This window comes from Rhinopithecus roxellana, chromosome 3, assembly GCF_007565055.1.
Source record: "Rhinopithecus roxellana isolate Shanxi Qingling chromosome 3, ASM756505v1, whole genome shotgun sequence".
Lineage (NCBI taxonomy): Eukaryota > Metazoa > Chordata > Mammalia > Primates > Cercopithecidae > Rhinopithecus > Rhinopithecus roxellana.
Window position 1 is genome coordinate 69,965,976 of NC_044551.1, and position 23,721 is coordinate 69,989,696.

The 23,721-nt window shown below is 42.8% G+C and overlaps 1 protein-coding gene across 9 annotated transcripts in view; it reads right to left on the reverse strand.

The window, feature by feature from the left end:
* The window catches only part of CPLANE1 (ciliogenesis and planar polarity effector 1), a 156,159-nt gene extending 136,103 nt beyond the window's left edge, over nucleotides 1-20,056 (reverse strand). For 8 of the 9 annotated variants that reach the window (XR_004056371.1, XR_004056372.1, XM_030927508.1 and 5 more), the window contains exons 1-8: nucleotides 19,697-20,056; nucleotides 17,409-17,536; nucleotides 15,182-15,317; nucleotides 14,951-15,070; nucleotides 13,797-14,029; nucleotides 12,764-12,870; nucleotides 9,210-9,366; nucleotides 8,382-8,485 (exon numbers count right to left, since the gene is read on the reverse strand). Coding sequence is in view for 7 of the 9 variants with exons in the window: in XM_030927508.1 (XP_030783368.1) it covers nucleotides 8,382-8,485; nucleotides 9,210-9,366; nucleotides 12,764-12,870; nucleotides 13,797-14,029; nucleotides 14,951-15,070; nucleotides 15,182-15,317; nucleotides 17,409-17,489 (938 nt within the window). In the remaining 2 variants the exon portion in view is untranslated. The remainder of the gene's footprint in view (nucleotides 1-8,381; nucleotides 8,486-9,209; nucleotides 9,367-12,763; nucleotides 12,871-13,796; nucleotides 14,030-14,950; nucleotides 15,071-15,181; nucleotides 15,318-17,408; nucleotides 17,537-19,696) is intronic. The other variant, XM_010373440.2, reaches the window with a different exon arrangement.
* Between the last annotated feature and the right edge of the window lie 3,665 nt (nucleotides 20,057-23,721).

Sequence of the window (23,721 nt, forward strand, 5' to 3'; positions counted from 1 at the left end):
GCACACTAAGGACAATGCCCACTAACCTGCCACAGAGCAGCTATGTCACTAGAGACTAGTTCCCCCAAACCATCACAACTTCCAGTAGCTCCAACATGGACAACTTGGGTCCCGGGGGGTTGCTTCACCACTACTACTGCCATCGCTCACACCATGCCAGATACTCAGAGGCCTGGGAAACTGCCCACACACCTAGACCACCACTCCCACTACTAGCTTCTAAGCATGCCACCTGGAGGCCCACGAATCAGCCTTCAGGACCCACCAATACCAGGGCCAGTATAAGGTGGTCTAGGGCCTAAAAACAGGCACACTCACCCCACTGCTGCCACTACTAGGGCCTGAAGACTGGCTCAGTTGTTGTCCAAGTCCCTAGCAAAACTTCGCCATAACCTCAACTAATAACTATACCTTAAGCCACTGAGGAAATCACAGATGCCACCAACCCTGTGTACTACTGAAGAAGTCATACAAAGATTACATTACCACAAGTATGCAAAATCAAAGCCAAAGTATCCTACTCAATCAACAACATACATCTTCAGGAAAAAATTCCCCTCTATAAATGCATTTTCAAAAAATTAAAACAAGCAACTGCTGTACCAGATGTACAGACATCAATGGAAGGACACAGAAAACATAAGAAAAGCAAGAAAACATGACACCACCAAAGGACCACAAAAACTGTCCATTAATAGATGCCAATCAAAAATAATTCCCCCAGAGGTTCCAAGATGGCTGAATAGGAACAGCTCACGTCTACAGCTCTCAGCGTAAGCGACGCAGAAGACGGGTGATTTCTGCATTTCCAACTGAGGTACTGGGTTCATCTCACTGGGGCTTGCTGGACAGTAGGTGCAGCCCACCGAGCGTGAGCCAAAGCAGGGTGAGGCATTGCCTCACCCGGGAAGTGCAAGGGGTCAGGGAATTCCCTTTCCTAGCCAAGGGAAACTGTGACACACGGCACCTGGAAAATCAGGTCACTCCCACCCTAATACTGCACTTTTCCTTTCCAACGGTCTTAGCAAACGGCACACCAGGAGATTATACCCTGCGCATCGCTCGGAGGGTCCCATGCCCACGGAACCTCGCTCATTGCTAGCACAGCAGTCTGAGATCAACTGCAAGGCGGCAGCAAGGCTGGGGGAGGGGCACCCGCCACTGCTGAGGCTTGAGTAGGTAAACCAAGTGGCCAGGAAGCTTGAAGTGGGTGGAGCCCACCACAGCTCAAGGAGGCCTGCCTGCCTCTGCAGACTCCACCTACGGGAGCAGGGCATAGCTGAACAAAAGGCAGCAGAAACTTCTGCAGACTTAAATGTCCCTGTCTGACAGCTTTGAAGAGAGTAGTCGTTCTCCCAGCATGGAGTTTGAGATCTGAGAACGGACAGACTGTCTCCTCACTTGTGTCCCTAACCCCCGAGTAGCCTAACTGGGAGACACCTCCCAGTAGGGACCAACTGACACCTCACACGCCAGGTGCCCCTCTGAGACGAAGCTTCCAGAGGAACGATCAGGCAGCAACACTTGCTGTTCTGCAATATTCGCTGTTCTGCAGCCTCTGCTGGTGATGCCCTGGCAAACACGGTCTGTAGTGGATCTCGAGCAAACTCCAACAAACCTGCAGCTGAGGGTCCTGACTGATAGAAGGAAAACTAACAAACAGAAAGGACATCCACACCAAAACCCCATCTGTACATCACCATTATCAAAGACCAAAGGTAGATAAAACCACAAAGATGGGGAGAAAAAAGAGCGGAAAAGCTGAAAATTCTAAAAATCGAGTGCCTCTTCACCTCCAAACAAACGCAGCTCCTCGCCAGCAATGGAACAAAGTTGGATGGAGAATGATTTTGACGAGTTGAGAGAATAAGGCTTCAGATGATCAAGCTTCTCCGAGCTAAAGGAGGATGTTTGAACCCATCACAAAGAAGCTAAAAACCTTGAAAAAAGATTAGACAAATGGCTAACTAGAATAACTAGAGAAGAGAAGACCTTAAATGACCTGATGGAGCTGAAAACCATGGCACAAGAGCTACGTGATGCATGCACAAGCTTCAGTAGCCAATTCGATCAACTGGAAGAAAGGGTATCAGTGATTGAAGATCAAATGAATGAAATGAAGCAAGAAGAGAAGTTTAGAGAAAAAAGAGTAAAAAGAAATGAACAAAGCCTCCAAGAAATATGGGACTATGTGAAAAGACCAAATCTACGTCTGAATGGTGTATCTGAAAGTGACGGGGAGAATGGAACCAAGTTGGAAAACACTCTTTAGGATATTATCCAGGAGAACTTCCCCAACCTAGCGAGGCAGGCCAATATTCAAATTCAGGAAATACAGAGAATACCACAAAGATACTACACGAGAAAAGCAACTCCAAGACACATAATTGTCAGATTCACCAAAGCTGAAATGAAGGAAAAAAATGTTAAGGGCAGCCAGAGAGAAAGGTCAGGTTACCCACAAAGGGAAGCCCATCAGACTAACAGTGGATCTCTCGGCAGAAACTCTATAAGCCAGGAGAGAGTGGGGGCCAATATTCAACATTCTTAAAGAAAAGAATTTTCAACCCAGAACTTCATATCCAGCCAAACTAAGCTTCATAAGTGAAGGAGAAATAAAATCCTTTACAGACAAGCAAATGCTGAGAGATTCTGTCACCACCAGGCCTGCCTTACAAGAGCTCCTGAAGGAAGCACTAAACATGGAAAGGAACAACCGGTACCAGCCACTGCAAAAACATGACAAATTGTAAAGACCATTGATGCTAGGAAGAAACTGTATCAACTAATGAGCAAAATAACCAACTAACATCATAACGACAGGATCAAATTCATATATAACAATATTAACCTTAAATGTAAATGGGCTAAATGCTTCAATTAAAAAACACAGACTGGTAAACTGGATAAACAGTCAAGACCCATCAGTGTGCTGTATTCAGGAGACCCATGTCACGTGCAGAGACACACATAGGCTCAAAATAAAGGGATGGAGGAAGATCTACCAAGCAAATGGAAAACAAAAAAAAAGCAAGGGTTGCAATCCTAGTCTCTGATAAAACAGACATTAAACCATCAAAGATCAAAAGAGACAAAGAAGGCCATTACATAATGGTAAAGGAATCAATTCAACAAGAAGAGCTAACTATCCTAAACATATATGAACCCAATACAGGAGCACCCAGATTCATAAAGCAAGTCCTTAGAGACCCACAAAGAGACTTAGACTCCCACACAGTAATAATGGGAGATTTGAACACCCCACTGTCAACATCAGACAGATCAATGAGACAGAAAGTTAACAAGGTTAACAAGGAATTGAACTCAGCTCTGCACCAAGCAGACTAATAAACATCTACAGAACTCTCCACCTCAAATAAACAGAATACACATTCTTCTTAGCACTACATTGCACTTATTCCAAATAATAGGCATTAGAGACTACAAAAGACGGGAGTGGAGTGAGGGCTGAAAAATTACTTATTGAGTACAATGTTCACTATTAACACTAAACGCCCAGACTTCACCACTACACAACATATGCATAAAGTGAGTGAACTTATAAGTTATCAGTATGCCTGAGGGGTAAGAGAGATCAAAAAGAGACGAAAACATATTTAAAAGAATAATAAATGAAAACTTTCTAAGTCTAGCAAGAGAGTTAGACATCCAGATACAGGAGGCCCAGTGATCCCTACGCAAATACACAGCAAAAAGGACTCCACTAGAGGATATTATATTCAGAATGTGTTAAGTCAAAGGGAAAGAAAGAATTTTAAAATCAGCAAAAGAAAAGAGTCCAGTCACCTATAAAAGAAACTCATCAATTTCCTCTAGGTTTTGTAGTTTGTGAGCATATTATTTCATAATAGTCTTAATAGTCATTGTATTTCTGTTGTATCAACTATAATGTTTAGAACTGGAACAAGACAAGGATGCCTACTTTTACCACACCTATTCAACATAATGCTAGAAGTCCTAGTCAGAGCAATCAGGCAAGGTAAAAAATAAATGGTATCCAAATTATCACTGTTCACTGACAATACAATCTTATATCTAGAAAACCCTAAAGACTCCACAAAAACTCTTAGATTTGATAAATGAATATAGTAAGATTTCAGGATTCTTTATACAACAAAATGAATATACAGAAATCAGTAGAAAATACACCAGTAACTATGTGGCCAATGATTGAATCAAGAAGGCAATCCCATTAACATTAGCTACAAAAAATAAAATACCTAGCAATATATTTAGTCAAGAAGGTAAAAGATCTCTATGAGGAGAACTATAAAACACTGATAAAAGAAATCATAGATGACACAAACAAATGAAAAAGCAACTCATGCTTATGGATTAAAAGGCCAGTATCATTAAAATGAACATACTGCCCAAATAAATCTACAGATTCAATGCAATCTCTATCAAATTACCAGTGCCATTTTTCACATAATTAGAAAGAACAATCCTAAAACTCGTATGGAACCAAAAACAAAAGAACAAAGCTGGAGGCATCATATTACCTAATTTCAATTTTTTTTTTTTTTTTTTTTTTTTGAGACGGAGTCTCGCTCTGCCGCCCAGGCTGGAATGTAGTGGCCGGATCTCAGCTCACTACAAGCTCCGCCTCCCGGGTTTTACGCCATTCTCCTGCCTCAGCTTCCCGAGTAGCTGGGACTACAGGTGCCCGCCACGTCGCCCGGCTAGGTTTTTGTATTTTTTAGTAGAGACGGGGTTTCACCGTGTTAGCCAGGATGGTCTCGATCTCCTGACCTCGTGATCCGCCCGTCTCGGCCTCCCAAAGTGCTGGGATTACAGGCTTGAGCCACCGCGCCCGGCTTTTTTTTTTTTTTTTTGGCGACAGAGTCCCGCTCTGTCACCCAGGCTGGAAAGCAGTGGTGCGATTTCAGCTCACTGCAACCTCTGCCTCCTGGGTTCAAGCAATTCTCCTGCCTCAGCCTCCTGAGTAGCTGGGATTACAGGCGCCTGCCACCACGCCAGCTAATTTTTGTATTTTTACTAGAGACGGGGTTTCACCATGTTGGTCAGGCTGGTCTTGAACTCCTGAACTCATGATCCGCCCACCTCTCCTCCCAAAGTGCTGGGATTATAGGCGTGAGCCACTGCCCCCAGGATTTTTTTTTTTTTTTTTTTTTTTTTTTTTTTTTGAGACAGAGTTTCACTCTTGTTGCCCAGGCTGGAGTACAATGGTGCAATCTCTCGGCTCACCACAACCTCCACCTCCTGGGTTCAAGCGATTCTCTTGCCTCAGCCTCCCGAGTAGCTGGGATTACAGGCATGTGCCACCACGCCCAGCTAATTTTACAAAATCCAGGTTAGTAGAGACAGGATTTCTCCATGTTGGTCAGGGTCTCCAACTCCTCAGGTAATCCACCCACCTCAGCCTCCCAAAGTGCTGGGATTACAGGCGTGCGCCACCATGCCCAGCCTACTAATTTCAAACTATACTGCAAGGCTATAGTAGCCAAAAGAGCATGGTACTGGTATAAAAACAGCACACAGATAAATGTAACAGAATACAGAACCCAGAAACAAAGCCACATTCCTACAACCAACTGATCTTCAGCAAAGTCGATAAAAATATACACTGGGGAAAGGACACCCTATTCAATAAAAATAGTGCTGGGAAAATTGGATAGATGTGCAGAAGAATGAAACTGGACCCATACTTCTCATCATATACAAAAATTAACTCAAGATGGATTAAAGACCTAAACATAAGGCCTGAAACTATAAAAATCCTAGAAGAAAACCTAGGAAAAACCCTTCTGGACATTGGGCTAGGCAAAGAATTTAAGGCCACATCCTCACACGCAAATACAACAAAAATAGACAAATGAGAATTAATTAACTTAAAAAGCTTCTGCACAGCAAAAGACACAATTGAAGTAAAAAGACAACCTACAGAATGGGAGAAAATATTTGCAAACTATGCATCTGACAAAGGGCTAATATCTAGGATCTATGAAAAACTAAGACAACTCAACAAGCAAAAAAAAAAAAAAAACAACCTCATTAAAAACTGGGCAAACGGCATGAACAGACATTTCTCAAAAGACATACAACCAGCCAATAAACATATGAAAAAATGCTCAACATCACTAATCATCAGAGAAATGCAAATTAAAACCACAATGAGATAACATACCAGTCAGAATGTCTATTACTAAAAAGTCAAAAAACAACATGTTGGCAAGTATGCAGAGGAAAGGGAACATGGGAACATGTTTCTCATAGGAACACGAGAAAAGGGAACAAACAAGATTGGTGGGAATGTAAATTAGTATAATCATTGTGCTACAGACATTTCTCAAAGAACCAAAATACGAACTACCATTCAATCCAGTAATCTCACTACTGGGTATATAACCAAAGGGAAAGAAATCATTGTATCAAAAAGGTACTTGCACTCATATATTTATCACATTACTATTCACAATAGCAAAGATAGGGAATCAACAAAACCATCTAACAACAGAGGATTTTTAGTAGAGATGGGGTCTCATCGTGTTAGCCAGGATGGTCTCGATCTCCTGACCTCGTGATCCAGCCACCTCAGCCTCCCAAAGTGGTGGGATTACAGGTGTGAGCCACCACGCCCAGCATCAAATACTACATATTATAACTTATAAGTGGGGACTAAACAATGGGTCCACATGGACATACAGAGTAGAATAATAGACACTGGAGACTACAAATGACGGGAGGGGAGTGAGGGTTGAAAAATTACCTATTGGGTACAAGGTTCACTATTAACACTAAAAGCCCAGACCTCACCACTACACAACATGTACATGTAAGAAATATGCACCTGAGGCCGGGCGCGGTGGCTCACGCCTGTAATCCCAGCACTTTCAGAGGCCAAGGCAGGTGGATCACAAGGTCAAGAGATCAAGACCATCCTGGCTAAAACAGTGAGACCCCGTCTCTACTAAAAAAATACAAAAAAATTATCTGGGCATGGTGGCGGGAGCCTTTAGTCCCAGCTACTGGGGAGGCTGAGGCAGGAGAATGGCATGAACCCAGGAGGCAGAGCTTGCAGTGAGCCAAGATCATGCCACTGCACTCCAGCCTGGGTGACAGAGCGAGACTCCATCTCAAAAAAAAAAAAGAAAAGAAAAGAAATACACACCTGTACCCATTAAATAAATTTTTTAAAAATTTTTTTAATTTTTAAAGACTATAAACCCCCCCAGGCTCCCTGATTAAATAATGGTCTTTCCAAACAAGCCTTTTTCATTTCAGCCTCTCCAATTCATCCCAACATTTCTCTACTTACTCATGATTAAATTTCTCCCAGGAAGACACAAAAATAAATGAAAGAGAAAAGAAAGTATGTTATCTACTACCCCACCAGACCCTTCCTTAAAGTATTTAAGGCATTCCTTATATAAAGCAACTTTTAGGCTGGGCATGATGGCTCAGGCCTGTAATCCCAGCACTTTAGCAGGCCAAGGTGGGAGGATCACTTAAGGCCAGGAGCTCAAGACCAGCATGGTCAACATAGCAAGACCCTGTCTCTACAAAAAACTTTAAAAAGTTAGCCACATACAATGACACACACCTGTAGTCCCAGCTACTCAGAAGGCTGAGGAAGAAAGGACTGCCTGAGCCCAGGAATTCAATGCTGCAGCGAGCTATGATCACACCACTACACTCCAGCTTGGGCAATAAGTAAGACCCCATCTTTTTTTTCTTTTTTTCTTCTTTTTTTTTTGAGACAGTCTCCCTCTGTCATCCAGGCTGGAGAGCAGTAGTGCAATCTCAGCTCACTGCAATCTCCGCCTCCTGGGTTCAAGCCATTCTCGTGCCTCAGCCTCCCAAGTAGCTGGGACTACAGGTGCATGCCACCACACCTGGCTAATTTTTTTTTGTATTTTTTTTAGTAGAGATGGGGTTTCACCATTTTGGCCAGGCTGGTCTTGAACTCCTGACCTCAGGTGATCCACCCACCTCAGCCTCCCAAAGTGCTATGATTACAGGCATGAGCTACTGTGCCCAGTCTTTTTTTTTTCTTTGAGATAGGGTCTTGCTCTGTTGCTCAGACTCAGACCGGAGTGCAGTGGTGAGATCATAGTTCACTGCAGCCTCTATCACCCAGGCTCAGGTGACACCCTCTATCTCAGCCTCCCAAGTAGCTGGGACTACAGGTGTCCACTACCATGCTCGGCTAATTTCTTTCTATTTTTCAGTAGAGGCGAGGTCTCATTATGTTGCCCAAGCTGGTCTCAAACCCCTGAGCTCAAGTGATCCTCCCACCTTGGTTTCCCAAAGTGCTAGAATTAAAGGAGTGAGCTATCACACCTGACAGAGACCCATCTCTTTTAAAAGAAAAAAAAGACAGACAAAAGAGTTCTTACCTAATAAGTGCAGCTGGAACCACGCGACTCTTGCTACTACATCCTTTAAGACTACCACAGAGAGTAACAAAATTCAGTGTGTTTATAAATAATACCTGAGTTGCCTAGAAAGGAAAAAAAAGACAAGAAAACTATTAAAATTATTTTACTGTAACCATCACTTATAATTCTGGCGACATAGAGATCTATTACTATATTAATAAACTATCTAGGGAGAATTTCTCAACTGGCAAGGCAATATTGACCCGTGGTAGCCTTTGCTCTTTTATGTTCCACCTTAAGAACATTAGTTACCACAGTGCTCTTTTTTCCTCTTTTTCCCTTATTCTTTTTTCATTTCTGAAAGCCAAGTTTTGAAAGTTACAGCATCTAATTTAAAGAACTTTACCAATCCACAATGTTAAGTTGGATTAAACACCACCAACTTAAAGAATATAAAGTAGGCTGGGCACACTGGCTCACACCTGTAATCCCAGCAGTTTGGGAGGCTGAGGTGGGAGAATTGCTCGAGCTCAGGAATTCAAGACCAGCCTGGGCAATATGGCAAAACCTCATCTCTACCAAAAAAATACAAAAATTAGCCAGCCATGGTGGTATAAGCCTGTGGCCCCAGCTACTTGGAAGGCTAAGGTGAGAGGATCACTTCAGCCTGGGAGGTCGAGGCTGCAGCAAGCCATGATCACACCACTGTACTCCAGCCTAGGCAACAGATGGAGACTCTGTCTTTTAAAAAAAGGCTATAAAGGAGTATTTAGAAAAAGAAAAATCTCAAAACTCGAATAAACTCCTTCTTTTATAGATTACTTTCTAAGACAGATATTTACTGACCTTGGGGTCTTTCTGATTAAGAGTTACTGCCAGGGTAAGGCCATCTCTTGAAAAGGCAGAAATTAGAGCTCCTCTTGACTTTACTGATTCACATTTAGGAATTAGACTGCAGAGATGACAGTCTTGTTGAGCCCAATGAACATGGTATGGCAATGATCTAAAAAAAAATGAAATAATTGAAAACAAAATGTATAGTAACTTTTAAATTTATATATAGTTCATTACAAAAATTAAAGGATCCATCCAAATTCCTACATGTGCACATGTACTTAGGGAATATTTTAGAGACTATGTTAATCCATTGTGTTGCTGTAAAGGAATGCCTGAGACTGAGTAATTTACAAAGAAAAGGGGTTGGCTGGGCGCGGTAGCTCACAACTGTAATCCCAGCACTTTGGGTGGTGGAGACAGGTGGATCACTTGAAGCCAGGAGTCTGAGACCAGCCTGGCCAACATGGTGAAACCCTGCCTCTGCTAAAAACACAAAATTAGCTGGGCATGGTGGCATGCACCTGTAATCCAAGCTATTCAGGAGGCTGAGGCAGGAGAACTGCTTGAACCTGGGAAGTGGAGGTTGCAGTGAGCCAAGATCGTGCCACTGCACTCCAGCCTGGGTGACAGAGTGAGACTCCATATCAAAAAAAAAAAAAAAAAAGAAACAAAGAAAGAAAAGGGGTTTATTCGGGCTCACGGTTCTCCAAACTGTGCAAACATGGCTTAGGCATCTCCTCGGATTCTTGTGAGGGCTTCAGGAAGCTTATAACCATGGCAGAAAGGAAAGAGGGAGAAGCATTTTCCCAAGAGAGGGAGTACGGGAAAGAAGGAGGAGATTCCAGGCTCTTTTAAACAACCAGATCTCCAGTGAACTCAGAGCAAGAACTCATTACTGTTAAGCAGAACACCAAGCCATTCATAAGGGATCTGCCCCCTTGACCCCAACATCTCCCACCAGGCCCCACCTCCAACATTGCAACATTAAGGATTATTTTCAACATGAGATTTGGAGGGGATGAACATCCAAACTATATCAGAGATCTTTCAGAAGTCTGTGCACAAAAGAACAGCTGCAGATTAGCTAAATAAATTGAATATCAGAGTTCTGTTAGTAGAGCCATGTTTTTATATGCATCCCCAAATATATTATACCTGCTTCCACTAAAAGTTTGGATAAACATATTTCAACATAATACCAAACATTTTTACAGGAATTTAAAAAGTAGGTCAGGAGTTCGAGACCAGCCTGGCCAATATGGTGAAACCCCATATCTACTAAAAACATAAAAATTAGCCAGGCATGGGGGTGCACACCTATAGTCTCAGCCACTTGGGAGGCTGAGGCAGAAGAATCACTTGAACCTGGGAGGCAGAGGTTGCACTGAGGCAAGATTGCGCCACTGCACTCCAGCCTGGGCAACACAGCAAGACTCTGTCTAAAAAAAATAATAAAATAAAAAAAAAAAGTAGAGAAGGCCAGGCATGGTGGCTAATGCCTGTAATCCCAGCACTTTGGGAGGCCAAGTCGGGCAGATCATTTGAGGTCAGGAGTTTGAGACCAGCCTGGCCAACAAGGTGAAACCATGTCTTTACTAAAAATACAAAAATTAGTTGGGCATGGTAGTGTGAGCCTGTAGTCCCCATTACTCCGCAGGCTGAGGCAGGAGAATTGCTTGAACCTAGAGGGCAGAAGTTGTAGTGAGCTGAGATCACACCACTGCACTCCAGTCTGGGTGACAGAGCAAGACTCTGCCTCAAAAAAACAAATAAACAAAAAAAACAGAAACAAAAATACAAAAAATTAGCTGGGCGTGGTGGTGCATGCCCATCATCCTAGCTACTCAGGAGGCTGAGACAGGAGAATTGCTTGAACCTGGGAGGCAGAAGTTGCAGTGAGCCAACATTGCACCACCACACTCCAACCAAGGAGACAGAGCAAAAAGACTCTGTTTCAAAAATAGATAGACAGATAGATAGATAGATAGATAGATAGATAGATAGATAGATAGACAGACAGACAGACAGAAAAGGGAAACTTCTGGGATAGTATCAATGTTCTACAATTGATCCAAGTGATATATATATTTATATTTCAAATAGGTGTATATATTTCTAAGTCTATCTAGTTGTACACTTAAGATTTGTTCATCTTATTTTATTTATTTATTTATTTTCCAGACAGGGTCTCACTCTGTCACCCAGGCTGGAGTGCAGTGGCACGATTTCAACTCACGGCAACCTGGACCTCCCGGGCTCCAGCGATCCTCCCACCTCAGCCTACCAAGCAGCTGGGACTATAGGTATGCGCCACTATGCTCAGCTAATTTTTTTTATATTTTTTGTAGAGATAGGATTTTGCTATGTTGTCCAGGCTGGTCTTGAACTCCTGGGCTCAAGCGATCCTCCTGCCTCAGCCTCCCAGAGTGCTACAATTACAGGCACCCGCCACCACATTCAGCCAAGATTTGTTCATTTTACTTCATGTAAGTTATATCTTAATGTAAAATATAAAAATAAAACAAACAGAAAAATAAAAATAAACATCACACCGTTTTACTCAATCTTACTTAGGCATTGTAAGAAAATAATGCATATTTTCAGCCAGGTGACGTGGCTCACGCCTGTAATCCCAGCACTTTGGGAGGCCAAGGCAGGTGGATCACAAGGTCAGGAGTTCAAGACCAGCCTAACCAACATGGTGAAACCCTGTCCCTACTAAAAATACAAAAAGTTAGCGGGATATAGTGGTGGGCACCTGTAGTCCCAGCTACTTGGGAGGCTAAGGCAGGAGAATCGCTTGAACCCGAGAGGCGGAGGTTACAGTGAGCCGAGATCGCACCATTGTACTCCAGCCTAGGCGACAGAGTGAGACTCCATCTCAAAAAAAAAAAAAAAAAAAAAAAAAAAAAAGCATATTTTCTATTTTATTAGGCTTTTCAGAATAAAACTATTTTTAAATAAAATAACACTTAAGCATTTAAAAGGTATAATAGCAAATTAAACTAGTTACGCCTCTTTTAAATTTCAATTGAATTCTTTTCCAAAATAGTTACTCTTATAGTCTTAGACAAGTAAAACCATAGCTTGTCTTATCTTTTACAAGTTCTCAAAGAAGAGAAACAAGACAAAAACAAGATAAACTTTCTGGATTAAACATTTAGAAGTAAGAGAGGAAGAAATGATTTGCAAAGCCTCAGAAATCAAAACTCACAATAACATTTACAAATTTTATTACATGTATATGGATCAAAAGATAATATTGTTTAAAAAGGGATAGAAAACATGGGGCCAGGTATGATGGCTCATGCCTGTAATCCCAGCATTTTGGGAGGCCAAGGCAGGAGGACTGCTTGAGTCCAGGATTGCAAGACCTTGTCCGTTTAAAAAAAAAAAAAAAATTAGCCAGGCATGGTGGCACACACCTGTAGACACAGGTACTCAGGAGGCTGAGCTATGATTGTGCCACTGCCTCGCCAGTCTGGGTGACAGAGCAAGACCCTGCCTCTAAAAGAAAAAAAAAATCAGTAAGGAAATAAGGAAGAAAAAAACATTTACCTCACCTTATAGATGTAAATACATTCTCATGCCACCGAATTGCTAGAAATGTTAACTTCAGGCATTCCCCAGAATAAAAAGCAAATGAACACAGGCAGCAGTCTCCAAATAACTGTAGATAAATTTAAGATACTTCAGTATAAAATTAATGTGAAAATAAATCAAGATACTAAACATATATCTATATATTCCTCGTCATAAACCAGTAAAAAATATTGAGATCTTGCTTATATTTTTAATTCTCAACATTAAGCTAAAGACTAAGTAATTTTTTTCTGAGCCAGAGGCAGGTCTCAAATATCAGGTTGTAGTTTACGCTCTTAAGGAAATATTGACATTTATTGTGACTATAACTGAAACTATTCTTATGTATTTATTTTTCTCTTTTTATACTTTTATACTATTTAAATTAGCGCACCACCCTGAGAATGGGGAGGGGGGACAATAAAACTTTAAAATGCAATTTCTAACAATAGTGGTTTGGATAATAAAATGCTGATCCATACATACAAAGAATACCAAGCAGCTATTTTAAATGTGTTTTGGCTTTTTAAGTTCATGAATCTTTTATTTCCCAATTAAATGGCATATTTAGTATCAATTCTAGCTTGTTAATTTACCAAGCATATATATATATATATATATTTTTTTTTTTTTTTTTTTGAGACAGAGTTTCACTCTTGTTGCCCAGGCTGGAGTGTAATGGCATGATCTCGGCTCACTGCAACCTCCACCTCCTGGGCTCAAGCGATTCTCCTGCCTCAGCCTCCCGAGTAGCTGGGATTACAGGTATGAGCCAACGCGCGCCTGGCATAACAAGCTATATCTTTAAATCAAGGATAGAGAAAAGGAGTTCTAAGTTAAAACTACTTTTAATAAACACTTTTTAAAAATGTGACCCAAGAAATATAAAAATATCTTTTCCATATAAGAATTGCACAATTACTACGAAAATTTATGGTGACTAAAAATATACAGTTATACCATTATGCACTCTGCTGATCTGCTTCACAGATAAGAGTCTGAGACTGATTTTACCTCATTTTTTATAAAAACAGCATTCACTACAGCTTCTTTATCTTCAATGGAAGGCAAGGGAACTACTTCTTCAGGTATGACCTGGGACCACCGACCCACCAATGAAAGACTCTTAGAAGATAAGATACTCTTTAATTCCAAATATTCCCAAAGAAATATGCATCCAGAAGGTGTTATGAGCAGAATTCTTTTCCCATTTCCAGATACATACAAATAAGGTCTCAAAGAGCTTGCTAAAAAAAAATAACAAAAAATGTAATTAAACCTCTGAAGTCTAAATTCCCCCCAAGAAAGTACATAATTTATGTATTCTTACAATAAAAAACTAAATAATGTTACCATTCAGGATGTCAAAACTAAGACACTAGCAAAAAATTAAAAATACAACCCAGGCACAGCAGCTCATGCCTGTAATCCCAGCACTTTGGGAGGCTTAAGGAGACGGATCGCTCGAGCCCAACAGGTCAAAGCTGCAGCTATGATCATGCCACTATACTTCAGCCTATGTGACAGAACAAGATCCTGTCTCTAAAAAAGAAAAAGGTACAAAAAATAGCAATGTTTATCAAGTACTTATGTGGTATTAGAAACCTATTATTGGCCGGGCGCGGTGGCTCAAGCCTGTAATCCCAGCACTTTGGGAGGGAGACGGGTGGATCACGAGGTCAGGAGATCGAGACCATCCTGGTCTACACGGTGAAACCCCGTCTCTACTAAAAAATACAAAAAACTAGCCAGGCGAGATGGCGGGCGCCTGTAGTCCCAGCTACTCGGGAGGCTGAGGCAGGAGAACGGCGTAAACCCGGGAGGCAGAGCTTGCAGTGAGCCGAGATCCCGCCACTGCACTCCAGCCTGGGCAACAGAGTGAGACTCCGTCTCAAAAAAAAAAAAAAAAAAAAAAAAAAAGAAACCTATTATTATCACAGAAATATTAGGCATGCCAGAATTTTCTTCTTCAAGTTGAATCTCAGTATCATATATAAACACGACCAAAAATACATATATATACACATACATGGAAATATATATACATACAGATACACATATGCACATATACAGAAACACATTTTCAAGACAATAACAGAAAAATGTTTCATGATGTTCTCCTATTTTTCCTAGTTAAATGAATTTAAACAAATAAAAAAATTTCCCACCGACTGTAGCTTTGATCATTTCCTTAGGCTTTTCAGTTATTGGTATAGTTTTCAAACAATCTTGATCTTTGTTCCAAAGGAAAAGCTCTCCTGTAGTTAGTACCCCAGCCAGCCAGGCATCTGTTTCCAAAAATGAAATGCAATACTTATAATCTAATATTTTCTTTAACATCACCCTAAGTTATTAAAAAATACAGTTTTAGTCATTTGAAAATATCAGTGCTACTTAACCATTACTGGATGTTGTTAGGACAAGAACATTCTTCAAGAAAGGCTGCAGACTAGGAATTTTCTTCTTTATCTTTCCTGATAGCAAATTAATTTCATTTATGAATTTATCATCCAAAAGAAAAACAGCTTCTTTTTCCTAAGAGAAGAAACATGTGAAGGACTCAAGAGGTGTTCGAAATTAATTCAACTTACTGCCTAAATAAATTATCCAGAAACCAAAGCAACATTTAAGAAAGATTATCCATTTGACCACAAATCATAAAATTAACATCCAGCTTAATACGCTATAGTAACCTGAACATTTTGAATTCTGTTTTAAAATACTTCATTAGAATTAATAGGCAAGGTGAACTAATAGTTGTATTTCAATTTCTTTGAAGTTTAAAATTATAGGAGTGTCTTCTAATTCTGCCAGCCAAAACTGGCTTATCTATTTTTTAATCTTTTTTTGTTGTTTTTGCCCAGCCTGGAGTGCAGCAGATATTTACAGGCACTATCCCATTACTAATAAGCAGGAGAGTTTTGACCTGGTCCATTTCTGATCTGGACCAGTTCACCATTCTTAGGCAACCTGGTGGTTACCCCAGCCCCTTGATCCCGGGAGGTCATCATATTGATACGGAATTTAGCGCAGACACCTAATCGGTATGGCACACTGCAGCCCAGAACTCCTGGGCTCAAGCGATCCTCTTGCCTTAGCCTCCTGTGTAGCTGGGACCACAGGTGCATAACACTGCACCCGACTCTCATCAATTTTAACAGCAGTATGGGCCGGGCGTGGTTGCTCAAGCCTGTAATCCCAGCACTTTGGAAGGCTGAGGCAGGTGGATCATGAGGTCAGGAGATCCAGACCATCCTGGCTAACACGGTGAAACCCCATCTCCACTAAAAATACAAAAAATTAGCCGGGCGTGGTGGCGGGCACCTGTAGTCCCAGCTACTCAGGAGGCTGAGGCAGGAGAATGGCGTGAACCCAGGAGGCAGAGCTTGTAGTGAGCCAAGATTGCACCACTGTACTCCAGCCTGGGCGACAGAGCAAGACTCTGCCTCAAAAAAAAAACAAAAAAAAAAACAAAAAACAAAAAACAAAAAAAAAAACAGTAGTATGAGCAAGTTATTTAATTATTTACTTAGATTAAAATAGATATAGCTTCTGAAATTCATAAATCCATGACTCTGCTCATCTTTTAATATCTAGAAAAAGTAGGCTGTTTTGAATTAACTGTTTTCATATATTCTAAGGCAGTGATTTTCAAAGCATAACTGAGCCAGCAGCATCAGCAACACCTCAGAAGTGAGGAGTTCAAGACCAGCCTGACCAACATGGTGAAATCCCATCTCTACTAAAAATACAAAAATTAGCTGGGCATGGTGGCACACGTCTGTAATCCCGCTACGCGGGAGGCTGAGGCAGGCCAATCACTTGAACCTGGGAGGCTGAAGTTGCAGTGAGGCAAGAAGGTGCCATTGCACTCCAGGCTGGGCAGCAAAGCCAGACTCCATCTCAAAAAAAAAAAAAGAAAAATACAAAATACAAAATATCCAACCCTACTGCAGACCTAATTAACTGAAAACTTTGGGAGTGGGGCCCAGCAATCTGTGTTTTAACCAGCTCTCCAGATAATTCTGATACATTGTAAAGTTTGAGAACTCCTGTTCTAGGGGAGTTAGTGGTATAGTTTCTCAGAGGAAATGTAACACTTAATTTCAATGATCATTACAAATACAGTAGGGTTGCCTACTTTCCCTAAGTGGGGAATCTATGCCACATATTATGAATGGCATTCCTGGATTACTAACGTACTGTGGCCCATTTCTTCCATCCTAGTTCCAAGAACACTTCATAGCACAATCATGAAAACCACAATAGGAGGAAACACTCCACTAATTGTTCCGGTAAAGGAAAGCTCAGGACATTAAATTTTCCATTTTGATATATGATGCCATCTCAAACTTAAACTTGACTTAAACATAATATGAATAAGAAAGTTGAAGTAAAAATCTTCTAAAACCACTTAACATTCTGGAAAAGCTAATTTGCTCATTATTATAAAGACAAAACACACACAAAACCCTGTTCAGTGTGCAGGTAGGTGATCCTCCTGCAGATCCTCCTCCAGTAAATGATGTTTTATTTACTTAAGATCATAGAACACTCCTATATTACAGGCAAAACACACATGCAACATATATAAAACTGGTACTGCTTGAATAAAGAAAAACCTACCTTTCCCAACCAGGAGACACGTGGCCATGGTTTTTTCTGCTTAATACTTGTTGATGTCAAAATTTCTAATCTTATCTCCATGTTTGTTAAGATATCAATGACCAATTAAGTAAAACAGTCCCAAGATTCTGTAAACAATAATAGTAATAATCATAAATGACCCATAATATTCACTGGGTTTTTGTTTTTGTTTTTTTGGTTTTTTTGTTTGTTTTGAGACAGTTTCGCTCTGTTGCCCCAGCTGGAGTGCAGTGGTGCGATCTCAGCTCACTTGCAACCTCCACCTCCCGGGTTCAAGTGATGCTCCTGCATTAGCCTCCCAAGTAGCTGAGACTACAAGCGTGTGCCACCACTCCTGGCTAATTTTTTTGTTTGTTTGTTTGAGACGGAGTTTCGCTCTGTCGCCCAGGCTAAAGTGCAGTGACGCTATCTCGGCTCACTGCAAGCTCCGCCTCCCGGGTTCACGCCATTCTCCTGCCTCAGCCTACGGAGTAGGTGGGACTACCGGCGCCCGCCATTACGCCCGGCTAATTTTTTGTATTTTTAGTAGAGAGGGGGTTTCACCGTGTTAGCCAGGATGGTCTTCATCTCCTGACCTCGTGATCCACCCGTCTCGGCCTCCCAAAGTGCTGGGATTATAGGCGTGAGCCACCACGCCCGGCCACGTCTGGCTAATTTTTGTAATTTTTTTTTTTTTTTTAAGTAGAGATGGGGTTTCACCATGTTGACCAGGCTGGTTTCGAACTCCTGACCTCAAGTGATCCACCCACTCTGGCCTCCCAAAGTGCTGGGATAACAGGCATAATCTACTGCGTATGGACCACTGAAGATCTTAACTGAAAATTTTTCATAAAGTTTTGATTTATACTTTATTTCTGAGTTGGAGTTTTGCTCGTCGCCCAGGCTGGAGTGCTGTGGCGCAATCTCGGCTCACTGCAACGTCCGCCTCCCGGGTTCAAGTGATTCTCTTGCCTCAGCCTCCCGAGTTGCTGGGATTACAGGCATACAGCACCACACCAGGCTAATTTTTTTGTATTTTTAGTAGAACGGGGTTTCACCATGTTGGCCAGGCTGGTCTCGAACCCCTGACCTTGGGTGATGCACCCGATTCAGCCTCCCAAAGTGCTGGGATTACAGGCATGATCCACTGTGCTCGGCCAAAATAGATGGGGTTTTTTTGTTTGTTTTTTAATAAAATAGCTTTAAAAGAAAAACTACTCTGAGACAGCACACAAAGATCTATCAAGATGCTAGCTATCAGCCAGCACGAAGGCCGAGATGGGAAGATCGCTTGAGGACAGGAGAGTTCCAGGCTTCAGTGAGCTGTGATTGTGCCTGTGAGAGCCACTGCACTCCAGCGTGGGCAACATAGCGAAGACTTCGGCTCAAAAATAAATAAATACAATTACAAATAAAATAAATTCTTTCAAAAGGGTTAACCAAATGCAAGAGGAACACCAGCATTAGAAAAGCATCATTTGCAGCTCCTAATGAAATAACAAATCCACTCAATAGTATCAGTGCTGCTAAAATTATTGAGTGAAAAAAGACTGGGAACTTTATGCACTGACATACCCCAAATCCATTAGTCAATCTTTTTTTTTTTTTTTTTTTTTTTTGAGACGGAGTCTTGCTCTCTCGCCCAGGCTGGAGTGCAGCGGCACCATCTCGGCTCACTGCAAGCTCCATCTCCTGGGTTCACGCCATTCTCCTGCCTCAGCCTCCCAAGTAGATGAGACTACAGGCGCTCGCCACCACGCCCGGATAATTTTTTGTATTTTTAGTAGAGACGGGGTTTCACCCTGTTAGCCAGGATGGTCTGGATCTCCTGACCTTGTGATCCGCCCGCCTCGGCCTCCCAAAGTGCTGGGATTACAGGAGTGAGCCAAAGCACCCAGCCCCATTAGTCAATCTTAAAGTTGCTAACAGTGAGGAAAATTGACATTCTATTCCTCCGGATCCTGCACAAGAGGCTGGGGGGCTGGGGTCCGGGGCCGAGGTATGGCCCAAGCCTGGCACCACCCACGCCGGCCGGGCGACCCCGCCCCCTCGGGGCTCCCGCGCTCCGTCAGCAAACGACGCCGGGAGGCTGGGGTAGGCCCAGAGCGAGGACGGGCCCCGACTGGGTAGTGGGGATGTACCAGGGCCGGTGCGGCTGGAGACGGCCCGGGAGGGAGGTCGCGGACCTGCCCGACAGAAGGGTGGATGAGGGGATACCAAGGACGCCCGGGTCCGGGGAGCCTAAGAGGAGGCCAGGGTCGCGGGGTAAGGAATCCGCGGGCAGTTACCTCCGCCAGGGGCAGGGCCCGGCCGGTCCGACGCGGGAAGGCGCGACAAGGCAGACTGAGCGGGGTGGAGACGCCAGGCAGACGGCTGCGGGCCCTACTGCCTTCCCCGACGCGGGCCTGCGTCCTGGCGACGGCGGAGGGCGGGCAGGAGGCGCGGACGCTGCCACGGCGCCTGCTCGGAGCCGGCCGGGAACGCTGGCGGGCCTCCTCCGCCCTCCGCCCCTCCAGCCCTGCTCTCAGGCCCCCGCCCAGGCCCTCTAAGCTGGCAGCCGCGCCCGCCTCCGCGCTCCTGGCCCCTGCTGCCGCGCACTCCCCTCCTCAGCGGCCGCCCGGCCCCCTCAGTTCACTTCTCTTACGCGTTCCTCGGACGCTCCTGGTTTGAGCTCACAGGCATTGGGCGGGGCTTCGCGGGGGAGTCGCTTAATAACCGACCAACACGGAACTCAAGGGCTGCCCCTTCCTAGCGGGGACGCTGCACAGACCCGAAAGTAAGGAGGTTTTGCTCCTGCCCTCCCCAGTTCACGTGGGCACCTTGGAATACTGAAGAAAGCATTTTCCGAACTCACCGCCCTAAGGACTTATTTTCCGCCCTGTTTTCACCTCCTTCACCCCTGTTCTCGTGACTGACAGGATTTGGGGTCACAAGCTGGCAGCCCGAGAGCTCTGCTCACCTGGAAAAGCATTTTTGTGTAGCTTAAATGTGAAGGCCTCAGGCAGTGGTCTGCTGTCCTCCTCCACCTGCGCCCATCATCACTCTTTTCTGTGACTGGCCTGTTTTTGAAGGCAGGACCTTGTCACCCTTGACTAGGCCAAGTATGTTCTGCACAGAAAATGGCCCTGCCCTCTGCATTGGATAGCTAGCTCCTAGGTTGGTTTATTTTAGCTAATAAGCGTTACAGGATAGGAGGACTCCTGGCTGCATCAGAACCACAATTACCTCTGTGTTTCTGGGTGGGATAAATGGCAGCTGACATTCTGGCAGCTCAGCCCCGCTTATCTCAGAGGTTATAGATCTGAGATGGTTTAGATCCACCCCCAAATCACGAACATTTTACATAAGCCGTGCTAGAGTTAGCATAAAAGTCTCACACAGAAAAATTTGGAAACTGAGAAATCCTAACCTATTCCCACAAATCTGTGTTCTCATTTTTAGGTCTTAAGATATGAAAACAATGGGATAACTGAGGCTGATTTTGCTGTGTGGCCATTAGACCTAGAAGTATTGGTGTGATTCTGGAGTTGATTGCTCACAATCAACTTATTTATTTATTTATTTATTTATTTATTTATTTATTTTCCTTTTTATCCCTCCACTTCCTCCTCCTCTATTTAAAAACGTATGGAAATGTATCTGGCAATGTTTGCTGTAAAAAATAATGTATGGAGATGACTACGATTTGCTAAAATAAAAATCATTGAGCACTTATGTGTGTCAGACACTATACTAGATATAAAGAGGGGAAGACAATGTTGTCCCTATCCAAAAGAGAGTCATGCACACAAGTTACAGTGCAGTCATAAATACCATGATCACAGTATGTGCAGGTCCATTTTCTCTATCTGGGCGATGGGAAGGTTCAAAACTAAGCTAGGTTTCGAATGAGGAATAGTTTCATTTTGAAGCACATCCATTTTGTGATACCTCTGGACATATCTAGTGAACAATTTAGATGCATGGTTCAGAAGCTCGATGGGAGGCTTGGGAACACAGAATGTGTAAAATAAGCATCAGTCTCCCCTTCATGCTGCTCTGCACTTTTTAAGAGTCATCTCTCTTTAGCATATATTGGTAAGAGATTTTATGGATGATACCAAATCTTTTTTTCTTTTTTTTTTTGCGACAGTCTCACATTGTTGCCCAGGGTGGAGTGCAGTTGCACAATCTCTGCTCACTGCAACCTCTGCCTCCTGGATTCAAGTGATTCTCCCGCCTCAGCCTCCCAAATAGCAAGGATTACAGGAGCCCACCACCACGCCCGGCTAATTTTTGTATTTTTAGTAGAGACGGGGTTTCACTATGTTGGCCAGGCTGGTCTTGAACTCCTGACATCGTGATTCACCCGCCTTGGTCTCCCAAAGTGCTGGGATTACAGGTGTGAGCCACTGCGGCCCGCCAGCATACCAATTCTTATGAGAGAGTGTCAGGGGTAGAAGAGATCCAGGAGAATGGTTGACCAGGTAAAAAAAACTGATAGAGGTCAAATAGAAATAAGCCTGAGAATTGCCCCGTCAGATTTAGTGTTTAGTAGGTATAGTTATAGTACCACATATACAATAACTACATTCCTTTTGAAAGCATATAGTAAAATCGAATCTGATTAGCCTAAGTAACAGAGGTGATTTATTGTAATGATTCTGGGGTATCTGACAGATTGTAGATATTCTCCCTAGAGTGCTCCTATCCAATATAAATTTCTGTAATGATGAAAATGTTCTGTCTGCTCTAATATGGTAACCATTAGCCAAAAGTGCTACTGAGCATGTGAAATGTAGCTAGTGCAACTGAGACCCTGTAAACTAAGATTCCAGTCAAAGAGAAAGGAAAAAACAGTGAGCTTGCCCACAGTCTTTAAGACCTGGGCCCAGAAATAGTACACAATATTTCTGCTTACATTCCACTGGAGATAACTTAGTCACATGATCACACCTAACTGCAAGGAAGCCTGGGAAATGTAGATTAGCAGTGTACCTGGAAAGACTGAGAAAATGGTTTTGGTGGACAACTCGTGGTGGTCAGAATACAAAAAGTAATAATACAGATTTCCTGCTTTCAAGAATATCACAGGTTTAGTGGGAGACAGATGAGTATTTTACTAGCAATGAATAAAGAACATGCTGTACAAACCCAAAGAAAACAGTACGTATAGTCTGGATATTTGTTCCTACCTAAATCTCATGTTGAATTGTAATTCCCAGTGTTGGATGTGGGGCCTGGTGGGAAGTGATTGGATCATGAGGGTGGATTTCTTGTGAATGGTTTAGCACAATTCCTTGGTGCTGTCCTCATGATAGTCAATGAGTTCTCATGAGATCTGGTTGTTTAAAAGTGTATGGCACCTTGGGAGGCTAAGGTATGAGAATCGTTTGAATCTGGGAGGCAGAGGCTGGAATGAGCTGAGATCATGCCACTGCACTGCAGCCTGTGTGACAAAGCAAGACTCTCTCAAAAAAAAAAGTGTGTCACCTCCCCCGTGCCTGTGTTCCTGCTTTTGCCATGTGACTTACGCACTCCCACTTTGCCTTCTGCCATGAGTAAAAGTTTCCTGAGGCCCCCGCCAGAAGCAGATATTGGTGCTATGCTTCCTATACATCCTGTAGAACCATGAGACAAGTAAACTTATTTTCCCATAAATTACCCAGTCTCGGGTATTTCTTTATAGCAATGCAAGAACAGCCTAATACAATGGTATTTCTCAAACCTTAATGTGCATGTGGATCAACTGGGAATCTTGTTAAAATATACATTCTGGGCTGGGCATGGTGGCTCATACCTGTAATCCCAGCACTTTGGGAGGCTGAGGTTTATGGGTCACTTGAGGTCATGAGTTCGAGACCAGCCTTGACAACATGGTGAAACCCCATTTCTACTAAAAATACAAAAATTAGCCGGGTGTGGTGGTGGGCACCTGTAATTCTAGCTGATTGGCTCATTGATGCAGAGGTTCAGCAGGTTTCATGCAAGTTTGATTGGGCAGGACCCTCGTTCAATTTTTCTTTAATTCTCTTCACTCTGCCCTTTGTCTTCAGGCTGGCTTCCTTTGTGGTAAGTGAGATGATGGAAAATTTACACATCTTACAAAGAAAGTGTAAGGTTTTTTTTTCTATAATTGAGCATTCCTTATAAGCCTCTACCCCAATGTGTTAGAAGGGAAGTCTTTATGTTGACAAATAATGGTAGTTCCATTTTGCTGTTGTTGTTGTTGTTGGTACTTAAGTCTCTTTCCTATAACAGTTCTATCTTGTAGATTTTCTTTCTCTCATTCTAATCAACCTACAAAGTGGATCAATAGTGTTAGTGGGCTGGA